General features: G+C 48.3%; 1 protein-coding gene across 3 annotated transcripts in view; it reads right to left on the reverse strand.

The window, feature by feature from the left end:
- The window catches only part of LOC122941242 (alpha-2-macroglobulin-like protein 1), a 154059-nt gene that overhangs the window by 11769 nt on the left and 122450 nt on the right, over positions 1–19840 (reverse strand). For all 3 annotated transcript variants that reach the window (XM_044298324.1, XM_044298322.1, XM_044298323.1), the window contains exons 27-33: positions 19557–19713; positions 12504–12578; positions 12225–12387; positions 11844–12055; positions 10270–10485; positions 5763–5872; positions 5276–5366 (exon numbers count right to left, since the gene is read on the reverse strand). In XM_044298324.1, coding sequence (XP_044154259.1) covers positions 5276–5366; positions 5763–5872; positions 10270–10485; positions 11844–12055; positions 12225–12387; positions 12504–12578; positions 19557–19713 — 1024 coding nt within the window. The remainder of the gene's footprint in view (positions 1–5275; positions 5367–5762; positions 5873–10269; positions 10486–11843; positions 12056–12224; positions 12388–12503; positions 12579–19556; positions 19714–19840) is intronic.

Consider the following 19840-nt stretch of genomic DNA (forward strand, 5'->3'; position numbering starts at 1 on the left):
TGGGTTGCACCTTTACCTTTCCGTGCTGTAAGAGCCAGACTTCCTGATAACCGGGTGTGAAGAAATCCCCCTTTTGTTTCAATATTTCTTCCTATGCCATTCGGTAGGTGTAACTACCGAACGCTGGATCTATATGTACCGAACTTTCTAGAAGAGCGCTATTCGGTACTTTATTCGTTTTTCCCTTGTTCTAAAGTGATCGGCAAAGACACCCAAACTTATGGAACTATTTTGGGCAGCCCACCCAGGGTGAACCGGTCACAGAAGACTTCCATGTTTCTTTGAGAACCCCTAAACCGATCAGGGGTGAAATTTGAATATGTTGATCACCCAGATCGGGGCTATCAGGGGACATATGATGTGTGGGGATACCTCATGTATAAAGGGGTGTTCCAGATATTGGGGAAAACTGTGCCTTTTCTGCCTAGAGATAATCAAGTTGTTACTTTATCAGGCTTGATTATCTCCAGGACTAGGGGAGGGCATTGTATGTTTATGCTGGAAGGGTTTTATGTTTCCATTGTGCTTGATTGGCTATACTGTGTCCCCCCCTGTGGGATGTCCCCTTGCATGGGGACTTGCATAAAAAGCCTGTGTGTGTTAATTAAAGCATGTTCTATTTGTACCCTTCTTCTGGACTTCGGCTGATGTTTGGGGATTCGCATGCTTTATTAAGGGAATCATCTTAAAAAGTTATTGGCATTTCGTATGGAATTCGTCTACTTCAACTGCCGAACGGAGCGCTATATTCACCAGGCTCGGGCGGTTCGGGAGGAAACTACCGAATGTGGTTTAAATATACTTGGTTTCCTTACACCGGGAACAGGCACTATCCAGATTCATCTCTCGGCAACGTACGTTAAAAAACAAGCCTGAAATGAAAAATCATTTTGTGGCCTTCATGGAAAAGATATTTCACAATGACCATGCAGAGCTGACCTTCCCTCCTTTGGAGTATATCACCCATGGAAACCAAACCAGATAAGAGTGGTATTCAACTCAAGTGCCAAAGATAATGGAGTATCTCTGAACGAAATCCGTCTCACCGGTCCAAACCTGACCAATAATCTGGTGGGAGTACTTATGAGATTCAGAAAGGAGCCAGTTGCCATTACTGCAGACATTGAGCAAATGTTCCACTGCTTTATCGTACGGCAAGACCACAGAAATTACCTTAGTTTCTTTGGCACAGAGACAATGACACCAGCAAGGAAATGGTTGAATACTGCATGAAGGTGCACGTGTTCGGTAACAGTCCTTCACCTGCTGTTGCTGCATATGGCCTACGTAGGGCTGCCACTGATGGTGAGTCAGAGTTTGGGAAAGATTTCAAAACTTTGTTGAAAGAGACTTCTACGTGGACGATGCACTCAAATTTTTTCTCACAGCGGAGGAAGCCATAGATCTGCTCAAAAGGACACAAGGTATGCTTTCAAAATCTTGTCTGAATCGCCTCTAACTGTGCTGCCGTAATGAAAGTCTTTCAGCCCAGTGATCATGCCACAGAATTCAGAGACTTGAATCTAGGGATAGACAATCCACCAGTACAGAGAAGTCTGGGCCTGAGGTGGGACTTATCAAATGACTCCCTTGGGTTTCAAGTTAGCTGTGCAGATAAACCATTTACTAAACGGGGAGTTCTTTCAGTGGTGAACAGCCTATATGAATCCCCTGGGATTTGTGGCATCTTTGACTGTACAAGGCAAATTCCTGTTAAGTCAGCATTCAGGGTCTGTTTCGGACTGGGATGCTCCACTGCCCTCTGACAAACAGCAAAAGTGGGAGTTTTGGAAGGAATGTTTGCATGCATTAGACAGGATTCACATACCAAGATGCTACACTCCAACATCCCTTACAACAACTCGGAGGAAAGAAATCCACATCTTCTCAGATGCATCTACTGAAGCTATTGCAGCTGTTGCTTATTTGAAGGTAATAGACTATTGCAATGAAGCTCGTGTTGGATTTCTGTTTGGAAAGGCTAAATTAGCTCCGAAATCTGAGCACACCATTCCTAGGCTTGAACTCTGTGGGACAGTACTAGCTGTAGAGATTGCAGACTTTATACAGCATGAGCTGGATATTCATGTGGATGACATTCATTTACACAGACAGTAAGGTTGTTCTGGGTTATATATACAACCAGTCGAAATGCTTCTACATCTATGTCAGTAACCGCATTGAAAGGATTAGAAGGTCCTCTAAACCTGAACAGTGGCACTATGTTCCATCTCATCTCAATCTCGCAGATTGCGCCACCAGACCAGCATCTGATAGAGTCTCTGCAAATTCTTCTTGGTTAACAGGTCTGGAATTTTTGCTGAACAAGAACGAAGAAACTCCTACTCAAGACGTCTTCTGTCTCCAAGACCCTCATGAAGATCCAGAGATTCACCCTGAAGTTAGTACCTTTGTCACCAAGTCTGAAAAGAGGTCTCTAGATGGTCAAGGCTCGTTGACACCATTGCAAGGTTAGTCCACATTATACATTGCTTTCGTGCTGACAAACATAACGCTAAATGTTGCAGTTGGCACGTGTGCCATAAACCTCTCACTGCAGAAGATATTGTCCTAAGTGTGTTGCTTGTGATACGTAATGTACAGCAGAGTGCCTTTCACATGGAACTGAAATGTATACATGACAAGCAAGATATTCCAAAAAGCAGCCCCATTGTCAACTTGAAACCAAAAGTTGACGATCGTGGCATTCTGAGGGTCAGTGGTCGCCTAAACAAGGCTAAGTTAGAGTTTTCAGAAAGGAATCCCCTCATTATTCATGCCAATCACTATGTTGCTACACTTGCTGATATGGCATTGTCATGAAAGAATCAAGCACCAAGACAGACATTTCACTGAGGGTGCTTTAAGGAGCCGCAGGTCTTTGGATAGTGGGAGCAAAAAGACAGGTTGCCCATATAATTCACCAGTTGCATTTAATGCCGCAAGGCAACGGGAAAACTTGCAACATCAACAAATGTCTGATTTGCCAGTTGATAGGACAAGCACCGAACCACCGTTTACTTATGTTGGTCTGGATGTCTTCGGGCCCTGGACAGTCACTGCACGTAGGACCAGAGGTGGTCATGCAGACAGCAAACGATGGGCAGTGTTGTTTACTTGCTTAAGTGTACATGCCATACACATTGGAGTAATAGAATCCATGAACGCTTCTAGTTTCAATGCTTTAAGACAATTTCTCGCCATCAGAGGACAAGTAAAGCAAATTAGATCTGACTGTGGAACCAACTTCATAGGTGCCTGCCAAGAATTGAAAGTCAACTCTAAGCCAGTTCAAGACTACATGGCCAACAATGGTTGTACATGGATCTTTAACCCCTCTCATGCCTCTCATATGGGCGGTTCATGGGGAAGGATGATAGGTATCACCCGCAAAATATTGGACTGTATGCTAATGGACTCAAACTTCTCAAGGCTCACCCATGAGACTTTGACCGCCTTCTTAGCTGAGGTATCCGCTATCATCAACGCAAGACTTCTTGTACCTGTATCTATGGACCCAGAATCCCCTGCCATTCTCACTCCAGCAACTCTTTTCACTCAGAAGTTTGGATCTGTTCCTAATCCACCTGAAGAGTGGTAACCTATATCAGAAACGGTGGAAACGCGTTCAACATCTGGCCAACTGTTTATGGAGCAGTTGGGAAAAAAAGAGTACTTAAGCTTTCTTCAAGGACGAAGGAAGTGGCAGCAGGTCAAGCCAAACTTACAAATAGGAGATCTTGTTCTTATGAAAGACCAGAAGGTGGGATGAAATTCCCATGGGTCTCATCTCAAAAATCTTTGCCAGTGAAGATGGGAAGGTCCGTAAGGTGGGAGTGACCATCGCAAAACAAGGCGATCCCAAGTCCTTCATCGGGCCTTCATCTGAGATTGTTCTCCTCTTACCCGTTGAGGAATTATTTCTTCTACCTTGAGGAACTTTGTTCCAGTATTTTCATTGAACATCATATGGACATTCAAGTTTTGCATATAGTGTGAATTCCTAGGATTTCAGACGGGGACTGTGCTGTCCCAGCATTTATTTCTTCCACTTAAGATAAATTGCTGTATTTGTGTTATCATATCATTACCATGTTAAGTAATGCTGCCACCCTGTGGTCATTCTTGTTATAGGTTTCCTGAATGTATTATGTAAATCCCATTGCCTTTGTTCCCTGTCTACTCCTCCCTTTCGGTGACATCACATCCTGTGCTCTCTGTTCCTGTGTGCTATCCTTTCTGCAGCAGACTCAGAGCTGGTGAGAGCATTTCGTTTTGCCCTCCAATATCCTCTAATGTCCTCATGTGTCTTCGCTCAAGGTAAACTCAATAAATTACCAAAGCATCTCCATTGTATCCTCCTCACTGGATTTTCACATACAACTGGTACCACGACCTAAGGGATATTAGTGAGTTCAGCTGTACAGAGATTACCACTCACAACCAGTCAGAGACTTCTCTAACGTACATCTGTGGCAGAATAGTAAGCCTTCTTCTGGATAAAAGACCCCATATGTGAAAATCAGAGGGGATCAGATGGAGAGTAATCGTCTTCTGACTACTGAACTGGATAAAAGACCCCCAAATGTGACAATCAGAAAGCGGGAACGCTGTGACTGAAGGGGGATGATTCCGGGCAGAGGTGTCCATGTTAGGCCTCGTTCACATCTGTCAGGAGCCGCTGTTGTAGATTCTGTAGATACAGGACAGGATAGCTCAGCATGCTGCACTTTGGTTAAATTCTGGCTTTCCTAATGGAATCCTGACCGCGTTGTAGTCAGCGAGATTGTCGGCTGGTGTTGGTTTCCATCAGAACAACAGAAGTGAATATGCCAGTGTGAACACGTCCAGCCAACACGAAAACTGCTGGATTTCTGGATTTCTTTTAATATAGAAAGTGACCAAAAAAAAACACGAGATCAAAAATTCTTCAAAAATGTGTTCACATAAAAACTCAGTTCTTGTGATCTTCTGAGGAGTAGTTCCCTTTAAGGGCTTTTGTTCTGAGCTCTCCTGATCTCTGTAGATTCCTGCCACAACCACTTGTGTGGGAGCTGAACCCAGGGGACATGTAATCACACGGCCTGTAGGATGATAAGAAGACCAGGAGTCCACGGCTGTAGTCCTGTGTGATGGCATGTATGACACCAGAGGCAGAAGTCTTCACATTGGGCACATGTGTGGATCTTAGGACATGTTTAGTTTTGGCTGGAGATATGATATAATGGGATATCAAGGGTGTTTTAGTGCTTGAAAACACATCTTGTGCACTTACCTCGTCTACAGATGCCTTCTGGGGCACAAAGCCGGACAACATTTTTATCTCCAGAAAGACCATGTTAGTAGACTGGCGTTTCCCAGTGTACCTGCGGTTAGAAGAGATCGGAAATACTCTAAATATGAAATATCTGATGGCCACACTGACTGAAGGTGTAAACGTAACAAACATTTTTCCTGCAGCTCTGGATGTGACTGGAGTATAAAAAAATAATGTAAAAGCAGAACTGTGATTGCAGCTCTCGATGTGATTGGAATAACCATCAGTGCAAGTAATGTAATGCAACTATTTAGAGTTCTTAATATTTAGACCGGAGAGTGACAGGGTCACCCATGACATGCGGTAAAAGTGCCGCACCTCGTGTATGACCTCAGCCTCCCTCCCAGCCTGGAGGTTGGCAAGGACTGGCAGGGGGCCCTGAACCTCACGGGGCCCTCTTTCATTGTAGTCAATAAAGTTTCATCACATGGTCCACATCTCTTACCAGAACTCCAGCGCTATCTGCAGTAGGTCACTCTTCACACACACAGGATTCACTGTCAGGACAAATGCGTCGTCTTTGGAGTCAGGGAGAACATTATATGTCTGAACGGCCTGAGCAAAGAAACATGAGGAAATGATGGGCCCTGACAAGAAGAACAAAACAAGAACTCCAGACCTCCCCCGTCACCTACTTATCAAAGGACAGTTACCCCAGACCTCCCCCGTCACCTACTTATCAAAGGACAGTTACCCCAGACCTCCCCGTCACCTACTTATCAAAGGACAGTTACCCCAGACCTCCCCCGTCACCTACTTATCAAGGGACAGTTACCCCAGACCTCCCCCGTCACCTACTTATCGAGGGACAGTTACCCCAGACCTCCCCCGTCACCTACTTATCAAAGGACAGTTACCACAGACCTCCCCCGTCACCTACTTATCAAGGGACAGTTACCACAGACCTCCCCCGTCACCTACTTATCAAAGGACAGTTACCAAAGACCTCTACCGTCACCTACTTATCAAAGGACAGTTACCAAAGACCTCCCCCGTCACCTACTTACCAAAGGACAGTTACCCCAGACCTCCCCCATCACCTACATATCAAGGGACAGTTACCACAGACCTCCCCCGTCACCTACATATCAAGGGACCTTTAACACAGACCTCCCCCGTCACCTACATATCAAGGGACAGTTACCACAGACCTCCCCCGTCACCTACTTATCAAGGGACAGTTACCCCAGACCTCCCCCGTCACCTACTTATCAAGGGACAGTTACCACAGACCTCCCCCGTCACCTAATTATCAAGGGATAGTTACCCCAGACCTCCCCGTCACCTACTTATCAAGGGACAGTTACCCGAGACCTCTCCCATCACCTACTTATCAAGGGACAGTTACCCCAGACCTCCCCCGTCACCTACTTATCAAGGGACAGTTACCCCAGACCTCCCCCGTCACCTACTTATCAAGGGACAGTTACCCCAGACCTCCCCCGTCACCTACATATCAAGGGACAGTTACCACAGACCTCCCCCGTCACCTACTTATCAAGGGACAGTTACCCCAGACCTCCCCCGTCACCTACTTATCAAGGGACAGTTACCCCAGACCTCCCCCGTCACCTACTTACCAAGGGACAGTTACCACAGACCTCCCCCGTCACCTACTTATCAGGGGACAGTTACGACAGACCTCCCCCGTCACCTACTTACCAAGGGACAGTTACCACAGACCTCCCCCGTCACCTACTTACCAAGGGACAGTTACCACAGACCTCCCCCGTCACCTACTTACCAAGGGACAGTTACCACAGACCTCCCCCGTCACCTACTTATCAAAAGGTCAGTTACCACAGACCTCCCCCGTCACCTACTTACCAAGGGACAGTTACTCCAGACCTCCCCCGTCACCTACATATCAAGGGACAGTTACCCCAGACCTCCCCCGTCACCTACTTATCAAGGGACAGTTACCACAGACCTCCCCCGTCACCTATTTACCAAGGGACATTTACCACAGACCTCCCCTGTCACCTACTTACGAAGGGACATTTACCACAGACCTCCCCCGTCACCTACTTATCAAAGGACAGTTACCCCAGACCTCCCCCGTCACCTACTTATCAAAGGACAGTTACCACAGACCTCCCCGTCACCTACTTATCAAAGGACAGTTACCCCAGACCTCCCCGTCACCTACTTATCAAAGGACAGTTACCAAAGACCTCTCTCGTCACCTACTTATCAAAGGACAGTTACCCCAGACCTCCCCCGTCACCTACTTATCAAGGTACAGTTACCCCAGACCTCCCCCGTCACCTACTTATCAAAGGACAGTTACCGCAGACTTCTCCCGTCACCTACTTATCAAAGGACAGTTACCACAGACCTCTCCCGTCACCTACTTATCAAAGGACAGTTACCAAAAACCTCTCCCGTCACCTACTTATCAAAGGACAGTTACCCCAGACCTCCCCCGTCACCTACTTATCAAGGGACAGTTACCACAGACCTCCCCGTCACCTACTTATCAAGGGATAGTTACCCCAGACCTCCCCGTCACCTACTTATCAAGGGACAGTTACCCCAGACCTCCCCGTCACCTACATATCAAGGGACAGTTACCCCAGACCTCCCCCGTCACCTACTTACCAAGGGACATTTACCACAGACCTCCCCCGTCATCTACTTACCAAGGGACATTTACCACAGACCTCCCCTGTCACCTACTTACAAAGGGACATTTACCACAGACCTCCCCCGTCACCTACATATCAAGGGACAGTTACCACAGACCTCCCCCGTCACCTACTTATCAAGGGACAGTTACCCCAGACCTCCCCCGTCACCTACATATCAAGGGACAGTTACCCCAGACCTCCCCCGTCACCTACTTACCAAGGGACATTTACCACAGACCTCCCCCGTCACCTACTTATCAAAGGACAGTTACCCCAGACCTCCCCCGTCACCTACTTATCAAAGGACAGTTACCACAGACCTCCCCGTCACCTACTTATCAAAGGACAGTTACCCCAGACCTCCCCGTCACCTACTTATCAAAGGACAGTTACCAAAGACCTCTCCCGTCACCTACTTATCAAAGGACAGTTACCCCAGACCTCCCCCGTCACCTACTTATCAAGGTACAGTTACCCCAGACCTCCCCCGTCACCTACTTATCAAAGGACAGTTACCGCAGACTTCTCCCGTCACCTACTTATCAAAGGACAGTTACCACAGACCTCTCCCGTCACCTACTTATCAAAGGACAGTTACCAAAAACCTCTCCCGTCACCTACTTATCAAAGGACAGTTACCCCAGACCTCTCCCGTCACCTACTTATCAAAGGACAGTTACCAAAAACCTCTCCCGTCACCTACTTATCAAAGGACAGTTACCCCAGACCTCCCCCGTCACCTACTTATCAAGGGACAGTTACCACAGACCTCCCCGTCACCTACTTATCAAGGGATAGTTACCCAGACCTCCCCGTCACCTACTTATCAAGGGACAGTTACCCCAGACCTCCCCGTCACCTACATATCAAGGGACAGTTACCCCAGACCTCCCCCGTCACCTACTTACCAAGGGACATTTACCACAGACCTCCCCCGTCATCTACTTACCAAGGGACATTTACCACAGACCTTCCCGTCACCTACATATCAAGGGACATTTACCACAGACCTCCCCCGTCATCTACTTACAAAGGGACATTTACCACAGACCTCCCCCGTCACCTACATATCAAGGGACATTTACCACAGACCTCCCCCGTCACCTACTTATCAAGGGACAGTTACCCCAGACCTCCCCCGTCACCTACATATCAAGGGACAGTTACCCCAGACCTCCCCCATCACCTACTTACCAAGGGACATTTACCACAGACCTCCCCTGTCACCTACTTACCAAGGGACATTTACCACAGACCTCCCCTGTCACATTCTTACCAAGGGACGTTTACCACAGACCTCCCCCGTCACCTACTTATCAAGGGACAGTTACCCCAGACCTCCCCCGTCACCTACATATCAAGGGACAGTTACCCCAGACCTCCCCCGTCACCTACTTATCAAGGGACAGTTACCCCAGACCTCCCCCGTCACCTACTTATCAAAGGACAGTTACCACAGACCTCTCCCGTCACCTACTTATCAAAGGACAGTTACCACAGACCTCTCCCGTCACCTACTTATCAAAGGACAGTTACCAAAGACCTCCCCCGTCATCTACTTACCAAGGGACAGTTACCACAGACCTCTCCCGTCACCTACTTATCAAAGGACAGTTACCAAAGACCTCCCCCGTCATCTACTTACCAAGGGACAGTTACCACAGACCTCTCCCGTCACCTACTTATCAAAGGACAGTTACTTCAGACCTCCCCCGTCACCTACTTATCAAGGGACAGTTACCACAGACCTCCCCGTCACCTACTTATCAAGGGATAGTTACCACAGACCTCCCCGTCACCTACTTATCAAGGGACAGTTACCCCAGACCTCCCCCGTCACCTACTTATCAAGGGACAGTTACCCCAGACCTCCCCCGTCACCTACTTATCAAAAGGACAGTTACCCCAGACCTCCTCCGTCACCTACTTACCAAGGGACATTTACCACAGACCTCCCCAGTCATCTACTTACCAAGGGACATTTACCACAGACCTCCCCTGTCACCTACTTACGAAGGGACATTTACCACAGACCTCCCCCGTCACCTACATATCAAGGGACAGTTACCACAGACCTCCCCCGTCACCTACTTATCAAGGGACAGTTACCCCAGACCTCCCCCGTCACCCACATATCAAGGGACAGTTACCCCAGACCTCACCCGTCACCTACTTATCAAGGGACAGTTACCCCAGACCTCCCCCGTCACCTACTTATCAAGGAACAGTTATCTACATGCAGTGGTAGTCACAGTGATACCTCCTCTTCCTCATCTACATTCATGTACGTGTCATTATAAAGGACAATCCTCTCGTCTCTACCTGCATAATTATGGTTCCGTTTCCAGACACAGTCACGCTGTACTTTCCGGGGATCTTGGGAAGTTGCTTCTTCTGCAGGACTAGGCGGTTTGCATTGTCCAAGTGGAAGCGGTGGTGGAAGCCATTCTCTGAGGTTACGTCTACTGTCATTGCTCCCATTTGACTGGATATACAACTTGAAAACTTTGCCAATGCTTGAAGGGCCACCACGGTGTCCTAAGGATGAGAAGCAGGCAAAAGGTTCAAACATGGGATCTGCGGGAAGCCATGTTACAGACGTGTCGTTTACCCCGACACTCATGATGATCTTAGTGATGGACTTGGTCTTTGAGTCTTAGGACATTGGCCACATTGTAAATCCAGCAGGCTTTTCAAGTAGCCTGTTCTGGCATAAATGCTGGCTGTCGGATGGACAAAAAACGCTGCATGCAGCGGTATTTGTCAGTTCGAAACCTGGCATTTGTGCTGGAAAAAGGCCAGATCACTGCCAGATCCCTTTATGGTCAATGGGGATCTGGTGGTGAATGGTAGAATCTTGCAATGCCGGATATGGTAAACTCTGGCAGACTGGTCCATGGTGGACAAGAAACCACTTGGGCCAGCGAAGACAATATGGTTGCAACAGTGCAAACTGGAAGTGTAGTACCCCAGACCATGGGTACTCCAGATTGTTTATTGTATTTCACTGTTTGTTTCCTGGCTATCGGTACCAGCAAAGGTTGGTAGGAACAGAGATAATCACCCTGTTCTTCCCCTCTTGGAAGGAGTGGCTGGTGCTGCTTCCTGCCAAGAGGTGGAGTTCGTGTCTAGAGAGGATGCAGCCTGCAGTGCTCCTACTAGAGTGACCGGCTACATTCTACAGACACTGCTGTGATGGGAGATATAACGGGCCACAGAAACCCTCGTCATCACCAAACTACTACTAGGCCAGTATTGTCTAAGTGCTGAATCGCCACCAACCAACCTGCCTCAATATCCTTGCTGGTGCCAAAAGAGAACTGCACTAAAGGCTGCTGCTACTGCAGTAAAAAGGACTTTGTCACGTTCAAGTATGGCCTCATTCTTCAGTGCTGCAACTTTCACTGCAACGGACCCTAAGGAGCGACAGCCTGAGGTGGGACACCATGAGACTACAAGTTCACTACATCAGGGCCACTATCACTCCCATCCTCTACACCAGGGGTGCATAACATGCGGCCCTCGATACCATTCTGTGCGGCCCCCAATCATCTAGTAACAGACATGTATGCTGCTCACATGTATCTTTCATCTATTTTCCCATTAGATGGGAGTCCTGAAGTGTAACCAGACATTTCGGATATATACTGTATGGACAATATGTCATAATACAGTATTTCAGTTGGTAATACCCCATTAAGTTTTATTTTCGGCTCTTGGAATAGGTTCAGGCTGACAATGTGGCCCCCAACCAGAAAAGGTTGTGCACCCCTGCTCTACACCGACACGGGGCTTGCTGCAGAGGTACCAAGGTGCAAACTGAAGCTTTGCTCTCAGCTTTATTCCCCCTGTTGGTATATTGGAGGAGTCGTTATTACATGAGATTTGCCACATACCTGAGTGGAGGCAAAGCCGCCATTTGCATTCTGTTGTTTGGTTAACCAGCGGACAGTTGCTGCCATATTCCCGCGCTCCTTCTCAGTTGGAGTTTTTTTAGAGGAGTAGATCAGGAGGAGATAGCCTGTTATCTCCACATCCACAGATTTTGGAATTGACCAGTATGATTCCGAATGGGATTTAGCCTCCTGGGTCCAGTACAGTAAACCATCTGCAAAGTAAAATGAGAAAATTCCAGTAGAAACATCAATGGACACACGTTCTAGAGAACTTTCCGGCAATGATTGACCAAGACTTGGCTCATGTGGCGGTATGTCATTGCTTGGTTGAAGACAGAAGTCTATGACTATCGAATCATATGGAGATTGCTTGCTCTTTACCGGCTTTGGTGGCTTTTTCATCCAACTTCTGCATTACAGCCGCCCTGTTCTCCTCATCCTCGGCCAGCGTTAATGCATAAGCCTTCAGGGCCAGTTTGTAGATGGAGGCCAACTCCAGAGACTCATTCTTAATACACGTCATAGCCCGATCCACAACCGGATCCTACAGAAGAAAACGACAGATTGAAAAAAAGAGTAAAACTACTTTGCTTTTAGGATGTAGCATATTACTCCTCAGGACCAGTAAACAAAACCCAAGATCCGGGACTAGTCACTTACACTGGATTCTGTGCCCGACTCCATTAATGCAGATACAACATATGAAGATAGAGAAACCTCGTCATCCACACCGCCCTGAGGAAACCAACAGAGGAGAAAAGGAATCGTAAATGCAATGTCAGCAAAATATATCAGAACAGATGGTAACCAGGAGGGTTCTTGGTAAGTAAGAGCAGGTCATATTGAAGAAAGCCTTATGTCAGGGTTCCCCCGGCTGCTGCTGCCTCTGTACAGCGGGGAACCAGGAGTGTGGTCCGGCCCTTACTGATGTCGGAGCCCAGGCCAATGAGGAAGTGCCTCGGGGCTCCTGAACGTCAAGGCACACGGGCAGCAGCTCCACCCAGCGTGAAGGCAAGCCGGTGTGAACTGCTGTTCCTTGAGTATGAAGGCTGCAGGAAATTTCTTGTGATCGGGCTTACCCTACTGTGGGTCACTAGGGTAGGGATAGTGGGTCTGAGCAGTGTTAGAGCTGCACTATCCCTGCTTGCGTAGTCGTTATCCTGACACCTTACTTACAGAGGCAAGGCACTTAGCTGATGAGCCGTGGCTTTGGGAATGTGGAGGAGCAGAAATGTTGGATGTAACCTGCAGATTTGGGGTATTTCCTTCTCCATGCTGGTTTCTGCACATATTCTCTCGCTCTACCTGCTAAGTGGGCGACTGTTCCTGGTGCGATATCAAAGCTGCTCCTCCTCCCCTCTCACAGCAGGAGTCACAGAGAGAGAGAGGCTGCAGCTGCATCCCCCTCCTCCCATCTTCAATCTGTCTACCATTCACCATATTATTCTAGATCCATTGTTTTGTGCCTCTGAAGGTTTGGGAACATTTATGAAGATCTTTCAGGGAAAAGTGAACTTACCACTAATAACCTACATTACAAAATATCATCACACAATATGGATTTTTGCAGAAAAAATAACAATGACTGGATTGCGTCCATTTTATCCAGGAGATCAAGAAAAATGAGCACCGGATTACCTCCACGGAGCGACCAGTGAGATCACAGGGAGGTTGGACGGACATTGTGTCTCCTCTGTAGCTACACCTCTATATTCCTGATAAATGCAGCACATAACTACTACCCCCAGTGTGTTTCCAGTACTATAATGACACGATATGCTTCTCTATATATACACCACTATATATGCTCCACTATGCATACTGCAAATAGTCCGCTACATATGCTCTACTATATATATGCTGCACTGTATATGTTCCTCTAAATATGATCTACTGCACATAGTCCACTATATACTCTCCAGTATAGATGATCCTCGATATATTCTTTTCTATATAAGCTCTCTATAGTCCACTATATGTGATCCTCTATATATGCTCTTCGACAACCTTAATTCCCAAAAAGTTGGGGCGCTGTGTAAAATGTAAACTCAGAATGCAATGATCTGGAGATTTCATGGTCACTGCACAAGCTCAGGAACATGTCCAGAAATCACTGTGTGTGGAGAGCACCTGACGCCATAGGGAGTGTGATAGGGGACTGCGTGTGGCCCCGCTACCCCTGCCCTCCTTTTAGTTGTCCCCTGGTGGGTCTACTCCCCACCTTCCCTTAGTTTAGGATGGGGTATAACCCCCCTTCCAGATTCACAGAAAACGATCAGGGAAAGGGTTAATGCTGAACCCTCTTTCCTCCTCCCATGGTGCTGGGCGGTATTAACCCCGTCTATAGGTTATATATCCCCCCACCCTTTCCCCCCCCCCACCCTTTCCTGTCCGGTCTCTTGGCTGGAGTAACGCTTGGTACTCACCACCTGCAGACCCTGCTCAGCGAAGATGTCCGCAGATGATGACTCCCTCAGGGCTGCTCTCCTAGCAAGAATTAGCTCGCTCGGATGGGGAGGGTTAATTGTGGTCTTTTCTGGACGACCTATGCATTCCCCCTCTGCATCCCTCTCGCCCCCCACCCGTTTAGGTCACAGTCCCCATAATGTTGGTGCTCCTGGTTATAGGGCACGTATGGCAACAGTGGCCTCCCCAGTCATGGAGGAATGGCATTACCTCAGGTTTAGCTGGCCCCGTCCCTTCCTACTGCTGCCTGCCGTCCTTCCGAGCAGCCATCTCTTGCGCAGAAACACGGCTCCAGGCAGAACATGGGTGCCCATGCCAGCTCATCCTTGGCTGCCGAGAAGCCTCGCACTCCTCCACCAACGATGCCATCCCCCCTTACTGAGCATCCTCAACTCCTGCAGCCTAAGAATGGAAATTTTGTGGATGCTGTGGAGCCCACTGCAGCATTTGGGCCCAGCGTTCCATTGCAGAATCCCTCTCCAGACCCTACCCTGCTACCCCCCCAACCCCTCTGGCTCACATAGACGTAGACGCCGGTCGCCTTCCTCATCATCTATGGAGTACGGGTGTCATGGCCGTCATAGTTCTCGCAGGCGCCAGTCCCGTCGCCATTCCAAGGATTTCGGGAGCAGTTGGTGCTCCAGATCCTCAAGGTGGCGCTCACCGTCAACTTCGGATGTGTCGTCAAGCGGATCTGAGGAGTCAAACTCAAGACACAAGAGGCGGGAGCCTACCTGATCTTCCAGGGCCTCTAGCCTGGTTTGCACACCCGCTCATCCGGACCTGGTTCCTGTGACGATTCCATCTGTGATCCCAGCAGCGTCCCTCCTGTGCTTCCAGTGCCTTCATCATCTGGTGAGTTTCAATATACGTGTGCGTGGGAGGCGGGTGGTAGTGATTTAGAAGTTGTCGCGGCCCTTAAGGCCATATTAGAAAAATTTCAGCCTATCCCTTCTCAGCCACCACCCCCTGCTCCTTTCCATATATTTCGATATTTGGTCTTTAGTCACGGTAGACCAACACACGGTGGACAAAGAGCGCCGTCCAGCTGATAAGCCGTACGAGTGTAGGCCTCCAGTCGCTAAGACCATGAATAATTGCCTCCAAGCTTTTTCTTTCTTAGGATGTGTAATGAGTCAGCGGTAAGCAGATTGTTGTTCGGAACTCTTCATTTACCAGGACACCATATACATGGGGGTTCCGCATGGTGGAGATATGACGAGGAGTTTTGTCGACGGTAGGTCCTTGCGACCAGATATTGGTTGGGGGATTAAGGCGACCGACATGGGGCTGCAACTTATGTTGTCTCAGAAGCCACCGTTCCTCGGAGCGGCCGTTGGGCTCTTCGGCACCGGGATCGAGGGTAGGATGGAGGGCCCCTTTATTTCCCCTCCATTCCCAAATCTCTGTGTTTCCTCCCTGGGTATAGTTCTCAAGAAGGAATTTAGGAAGTTTAATTTAATGCCATCCCCCTGGAGGACACTTCGGTCTCCTATGTCTCTTTTGACAGAGCAGTTGCACTTGTTAGAAAGGCAGGCCGCGGGGCACTTTTGGCGAAGTCAGATATTGAGTCCCGCGCGCCCAGTCCGTCTGGTTACGGAGTATAGAGACTTGCACCAGGGGGTATTAGTTTCTTGGTGCACCAAGATTTGCCTGCTCCCCCCACGAAATTTCATTTTACTTCCATTTTCAAATGTTGCCTTAGGGAGGTTGGTTCCGACCCTCGCGAATATAGAACTCAATCGTTCCGTATCGGCGCGGCAACTGAGGCGGCTAGGGCAGACCTCTTCAAAGCCGACGTTATGTGCATTGGTAGGTGGTGCTGTATGCGTTTTGTGATCTATGTCCGACCTGATCTCCTCAATTCCCGTGGTGTCTCTGGTATACCAAAAATAATATTTTTTTTTTTAGAAAATTAGCTGCATATTTTTATGCTGTTATTTTTACAGGGGTTCCACGTCCAGCAGTCTGGATTATCGGTCATTCTTATGTCTTCTAGATGACCCGGAGAGCGGAGTGCAGGCCGGGCGGCAGGACTCTGGGCTTTCGTGAAGTCGACGTTTTCTGGAGAGGCATTCGGGGCCTCCGATGGTCCCAGGTTCTTCCCGAGTTGGTGGAGATTAGCAGATCCTCATTCGGTCCAGTTATCCTGGCGATCCATGTGGGCGGTAATGATCTCTGCAGTCTTCGCCTGGCCGAGCTCATGACTTTAATGCATTCGGACACGGAACAACTGGCCTCCTTTTTCCCTGAAATGGTGCTGGTCTGGTCAGAGATCACTCCCCGGGTGGTTTGGCATGGAGCTAGGGAAGTGGAAGCAATGGAAAAGTGCCGCAGGATTTCTCATTTTATAAATTTTATTAGGACTCAGGGAGGCATAGTAATCTGCCATTGCCAATTGGAAGGCGACAATCGGGCATTGATGCGACCAGACGGAGTCCACCTCTCCGATATTGGTCTTGATATTTTCCTCTCCGATTTACAGGATGGGGTAGAACAAGCGATGTTTTTGTTGGGTGGTGGTCGGAGGCCTGGGTAGGATTACAGGCTCCTCCATGGCAGATTGAGGACAGTTCGGAATACATGGTGGAGTTTAAATGGTGGACTTGCCCGCTGGGAGTCCAGCGGCTGGCATACCGCTCCATGTGGTCAGTGGTTTCCAGCTGTTTTAAAGCTCGTGGATTTATGCTGTTACAAATGAAAGGATAAAATCTGTGGCCGATCACCACCCTACAGAAAGATTGTTACGTGTTGGGGGGGCGAGGGGATTGTGGATGGTTTCTGGGTCTACCAGCAGTTGCCTTAAGAACACATCCAGAAATCAATGCCTAAGCTCAGGAACACGTCCAGAAATCACTGCGCAGGCTCAGGAACATGTCCATAAATCACTGCGCAGGCTCAGGAACATGTCCAGAAATCACTGCAGGGGCTCAGGAACACATCCAGAAATCACTGCTCAGGCTCAGGAATACATCCAGAAATCACTGCGCAGGCTTAAGAACACATACAGAAATCACTGCGCAGGCTCAGGAACCCATCCAGAAATCACTGTGCAGGCTCAGGAACCCATCCAGAAATCACTGTGCAGGCTCAGGAACCCATCCAGAAATCACTGCTTAGGCTCAGGAACACATCCAGAAATCACTGCGCAGGCTTAGGAACACATCCAGAAATCACTGCTTAGGCTCAGGAACACATCCAGAAATCACTGCGCAGGCTCAGGAACCCATCCAGAAATCACTGCTTAGGCTCAGGAACCCATCCAGAAATCACTGCGCAGGCTTAGGAACATGTCTAGAAATCACTGCAGGGGCTCAGGAATACATCCAGAAATCACTGCGCAGGCTTAAGAACACATACAGAAATCACTGCGCAGGCTCAGGAACCCATCCAGAAATCACTGTGCAGGCTCAGGAACACATCCAGAAATCACTGTGCAGGCTCAGGAACCCATCCAGAAATCACTGCTTAGGCTCAGGAACACATCCAGAAATCACTGCGCAGGCTTAGGAACACATCCAGAAATCACTGCTTAGGCTCAGGAACACATCCAGAAATCACTGCGCAGGCTCAGGAACCCATCCAGAAATCACTGCTTAGGCTCAGGAACCCATCCAGAAATCACTGCGCAGGCTTAGGAACATGTCTAGAAATCACTGCAGGGGCTCAGGAATACATCCAGAAATCACTGCGCAGGCTCAAGAACACATCCAGAAATCACTGTGCAGGCTCAGGAACACATCCAGAAATCACTGTGCAGGCTCAGGAACACATCCAGAAATCACTGCGCAGGCTTAGGAACACATCCAGAAATCACTGCACAGGCTCAGGAACATGTCTAGAAATCACTGCAGGGGCTCAGGAATACACCCAGAAATCACTGCGCAGGCTCAGAAACACATCCAGAAATCACTGCGCAGGTTCAGGAACACATCCAGAAATCACTGCTCAGGCTCAGGAACACATCCAGAAATCACTGTGCAGGTTCAGGAACACATCCAGAAATCACTGCGCAGGCTTAGGAACACATCCAGAAATCACTGCGCAGGCTCAGGAACACATCCAGAAATCACTGCGCAGGCTTAGGAACACATCCAGAAATCACTGCGCAGGCTCAGGAACACATCCAGAAATCACTGCGCAGGCTCAGGAACACATCCAGAAATTACTGCGCAGGCTCAGGAATACATCCAGAAATTACTGCGCAGGCTCAGGAACACATCCAGAAATCACTGCGCAGGCTCAGGAACACATCCAGAAATCACTGCGCAGGCTCAGGAACACATCCAGAAATCACTGCGCAGGCTCAGGAACACATCCAGAAATCACTGCGCAGGCTCAGGAACACATCCAGAAATCACTGTGCAGGTTCAGGAACACATCCAGAAATTACTGCACAGGCTCAGGAATACATCCAGAAATTACTGCGCAGGCTCAGGAACACATCCAGAAATCACTGTTCAGGCTCAGGAACACATCCAGAAATCCTTGTCTGTGAGCACATTACCGTGCATTCTACAAATGCAGTTTAGAGCCGTATGAAGAGAAGACGCCATGGGCCACCACAATCCAGGAACGCTGCAGTCTTCTCTGGGCCAAAGCTCATCTAAAGTAGACTGAGGCAAAATGGAAAACTGTTCTGTGCTCTGATGAAGCAACATTTGAAAAACTTTTTGGAAACCACAGATGCCGTGTCCTACAGACTCAAGAGGAGAGGGATCCAGGAGGAGCATGTGCATGGAGGATGGGAGTGGTAGTGGCTCTGGTAATGATAGCAAGACATGGCCCTGAAACAATGCTTTGGAGATGCCTTTCTGTCAAGATCTAAATGAGTTCATTTTCTTCATGGGAAGGTGAAAGGTCCCCAATCTGATATTCTATGAGTATAACGCGGGTCAATGAGATTTACCTTTATCATTGCATTCTGATTATATTTACACAGCGCCCCAACTGTTTGTGGACGTGAGGTTGTATAGAAGCTCCCTTCATATCATCAGCTATATACTACACGTTCACTATATATGCTCCACTATACAGTACATGACCCTCCATATATACCCTCTACATATAATCCTTTATATACCCTCAACTATGTGTATATTAGCTCCCCCCCATCTATATATGATCCTATACATACGTTCCCTATATATGCTCCTCTGTATAAGTTCCTTATATATGCTCCACTATACCTGTCCTTCTATATAAGCTTCCTATATACTCCACTATGTATGCTGTCCTCCATCTCACCTTCAGGCCGTTGTTTAGCAGCCGCCCTGTGGTCTTGAAGCAGCCGTTGGGCTTCTGTTGTGCCTTCAGCCAGTCCATGCCTTGTTTTATCACCTCGTCATCAATGAAGACAGTGTCCTTGGCCTGGCTGAATGTCTTCATGACAAAAGCTGTGAGCCTGGAGACAAGATGGGCATGGTAAGAGGAGATGAGGTCCGTGAAGATAACTAAAGATAGTCTACCCTTCCAGGCCCATTCTAACACCACCACAACACGTGTCCTGGGACAGGAGGACCAAGCGGAAG

The sequence above is a fragment of the Bufo gargarizans genome, chromosome 6 (assembly GCF_014858855.1).
Source record: "Bufo gargarizans isolate SCDJY-AF-19 chromosome 6, ASM1485885v1, whole genome shotgun sequence".
Classification (NCBI taxonomy): domain Eukaryota; kingdom Metazoa; phylum Chordata; class Amphibia; order Anura; family Bufonidae; genus Bufo; species Bufo gargarizans.